General features: G+C 36.2%; 1 protein-coding gene and 1 long non-coding RNA gene across 2 annotated transcripts; both read right to left on the reverse strand.

Annotated features, from left to right (window-relative positions):
• Nucleotides 1–274: 274 nt before the first annotated feature.
• On the reverse strand, nucleotides 275–639 carry LOC129570816 (uncharacterized). Its single transcript, XR_008688169.1, has 3 exons — nucleotides 541–639; nucleotides 412–471; nucleotides 275–351 (listed from the first exon to the last, which is right to left on the reverse strand). It is a non-coding gene; the product is annotated as an uncharacterized LOC129570816 (long non-coding RNA).
• A 794-nt stretch (nucleotides 640–1,433) lies between these two features.
• Nucleotides 1,434–3,278, reverse strand: LOC129570815 (ATP-dependent DNA helicase pif1-like). Its single transcript, XM_055450540.1, has one exon. The coding sequence runs from the start codon at nucleotides 3,276–3,278 to the stop codon at nucleotides 1,434–1,436; it is 1,845 nt and encodes a 614-aa protein (XP_055306515.1).
• Nucleotides 3,279–3,466: the final 188 nt, after the last annotated feature.

A 3,466-nucleotide genomic window follows, 5' to 3' on the forward strand; every position in this document is an offset into this window, starting at 1 on the left:
AATAAAGCCGCGAATCATTGCTATCACCAATGATTCAATATTCATGACCGTTCCATAAACAGCCGAGTATGTACCTATAGAAGAAATTCAATAACGAATTAGAAATTTGAAAATGTTCAATGTTCAATATTCAATTCAATATATAATACGAACAAATATGATATAACAAACCTTTCAAAGTTTCAAGGTCGCAACCACCGGCCTGAAAACTACCGACGATACGAATAATGTTATCAATATAATGGTATGGATTGCCAACGTTGTCGTCATACTCGTAGCAATCGAAAAGCGGACTATCCCCAGTAACGTCTACACACTGAACAGCACCACCACCCGTTCCTTCACCTTCTTCTAAAACAGATAAAAAAAGAGTTAAAACAATACAAAAAAAATATTCAATGCAAAACATACGTTGGTCATTTACAGACACTTCAACTGCTTGTTTAACACTTCCACTTGGTCCTGCGACATCTGAAATACAATTAAAGTAAATAATTAAAAATGAATGAAATAATTTAATTTAATCACACCACAAATTACCAGCATCAGAGCTGACAGAACCCGCCAATCGTAACTTTGCTTCGTTTACTTTCACCTTTGCTTCCAACGACTGATTTTTATTGATCAATTTGACGAAATATTCGTTTATATTGCGCAAAACGAATTTTTGGTCGGAATTCAAGTTATAAACCAATTCTTCAATCAACTGCACGATAGGCTTTTCGCGCACAGGTGCATCAGCACCTTGACCCACTGAAAATGAACAATAAAATTAACAAAATCATTTCGCAATAATATATTTAAGAAGACTTACATTCCCCAGGGAATTGCTCCCGGAAAAAATTGGGCAAACGTCCATCCCGATTGGCTTTTAATTCTTGGCATTCTCGACGCAATTGATCTCGCTCGTCACACAATTTTCCCACCCTTTCTATAATTGCTTTCGTAATAGCCCCTTCTGCAGACCGCAATTGCGCCATTTGTTGCAACAAATTTTCTTGCTTCTTTTCGGCTTCGGCAGCAACAACAGAAGCGCGAGCAATAGCTTCATCTTGACTTGCTTCAATTTTATCCATAGCAGCCAAAGCAGCCTGAGCTCTACGTGCATACTCGGCATTATTTAACTCTCTGGCAACCATTCCAGCACGCATTTCTTCAATTTGATCCATAGCGGAAAAAGCAGCTTCAGCTTTACGCTTTTGCTCGGCCTTCTCGGCGGCTTTTTTGCCAACAATTGATTCTTGATAAGCAGAGAAAGAGAGATATAAGGCAATGAAGTTTCACAAACAACAAAGACAATGAAAACATGAAAATATATATTAAAGAAACAATAACCTACAAAACTTAATGATAAAAAGAAATACTTGACATACTCTTATGAAAATAATTACACTAAATTGAAAGTAATTACACTTTTAATAGCAAATAAAAAACTATTTACGCAAAATTTCAGTAAATACAAAATTTTGAGTAAAGTAACGCTCATCATTCGCTAATTGTCCTTGCACACTTCCAGCCTCGATATAAAATTTCAAACAATCAAATGACTTCACGCGACTTGCGGCAACATAAAGTTGTCCATGAGTAAAGACTGGGCGACGTAATAAAACACCAACCCTATCGAACGTTTGCCCCTGCGATTTATTGATCGTCATTGCGAATGCAGGTATAACCGGAAATTGTGTTCTTTGAAAATCAAATGGCAAGAGTGTTCCAGAATATGTCAAGTTTATACGTGGAATCAAAATACGCTTTCCCTTCGAAGTGCCGGTTAAAACTTCACAATCAATGGCATTATTATGAAGTTGTTTGACTCGCATACGTGTGCCATTTACCAATGCCTCTTTGGTATTCAAATTACGAATAAGTAATACGACACAATCAATTTTCAATTTCAACTTATGTGGTGGTAAACCACTCACATTAAGTGAATTTAAAAATTCAACAGGATAATTGTTAACTTCCAACTCGTTATCGCATATCACTTTATCGTAACTGTTATATGTCTTTAACACACCAGGCATACGATTCAATACATCGTTATTAATTGCAACACAATCATCATTAGTTGTGGCTAAAATAACGGAAAAGAGAATACGGTCGGACAAAATATTCTGCGCAATATTTCCATACACTTCATCAATTATATCATTAATATTCCCCACACATTGTAGTGGGATTTCAACAATATTTTCACCAAATTGACGATAGTGTCTCAATTCACCATTCCCAAGCCGTTTCAAAAAATTGACATATTCAATTTCATTCGGAGAAGCTCTCATGTTTTGGTTCAGAGTGAAACGATGAAAATTTTCAAACTCGTCCCAACTTGTTATGCAATTATCGATCAAAGTGGCTCGTGACCCATGCGGAATCACAGGCAAAATTTGCCGAAAATCTCCACATAACAAAAACGTTTTTCCACCGAATAATAAATGCTTTTTGTTTTCATCGGTACACAAATCCTTGAATAAACGGTCCAAAAGCTTCAATAATAACAATGGACACATTGATATTTCATCAATAATTATCAGTGCCAATGAATTTAAATACCGACCATAAACGCTATTAGGTGTAACACTGGACACAGATGTTTCAGTAATTGGAATAGGTAATTTAAATGCATTGTGCAAAGTTCTACCACCCGCCAAAAGTGTAGAAGCAATACCACTAAAAGCAGTCGGAAGACAACGAAGATTAAGAGCATTTAATCTATGAATAATAGCAGTTTGCGTAAAAGTTTTACCACAACCTGCATGTGCTGTGAGCAAAAATACATTAGACCCAGTGTCGTGAAACTGAACTTCACGAACAACAGTGTTAATAACATTACGTTGCTCAATATTTGCCTGATCATACAAATCATCAAATATAACTTGTTGTTCGTACGGGTCCATCACATCTTCATCCGGTACGTCAGATAATATAGTAGGAACAGGCAAACCAAGAGCCTCACACGATACATTATGTGAAATCAACACTTCTTCAATTTCAAGTAAAGCACGATTAAATGAAATATCAGCCGAATAATCTCTTGAAAAATCTTCGCTCAAAAACGTTTTAAATTCATTCCAGAGAAGCAATGAATTTGCTGGCACATTCAAAGCAAGAATTACCGCAAACAAATGACGCAATTGTTTAGGTGAATGAAATTGTTTTGCTTCGTTCAAACACTCACGCCACTCATTATCATTTGAAGCAATACCGCGAGCATGACACGCTTCAATAAATGAATTATAAACAACACCATTGTATGATCTACAGTCTGCAAAAGACATTACACCCTTAACGTGTAAAAGGAGTAAACGTAAATGAAACAATTCAATTTCCCTGGGTGAAATGACAAACATACGTGAAATAATATTGTTTCCATGCTGCACGCGTCTTTGCCACTTTTTCTTATCAGTCAACCATCTATAACACCGTACAACACATCCTCTCACACATGGACACTTTCAATGCAGGA

The sequence above is a fragment of the Sitodiplosis mosellana genome, unplaced genomic scaffold, assembly GCF_009176505.1.
Source record: "Sitodiplosis mosellana isolate CC-2019 unplaced genomic scaffold, AAFC_SMos_1.0 Smas_scaffold_91, whole genome shotgun sequence".
Classification (NCBI taxonomy): Eukaryota; Metazoa; Arthropoda; class Insecta; order Diptera; family Cecidomyiidae; genus Sitodiplosis; species Sitodiplosis mosellana.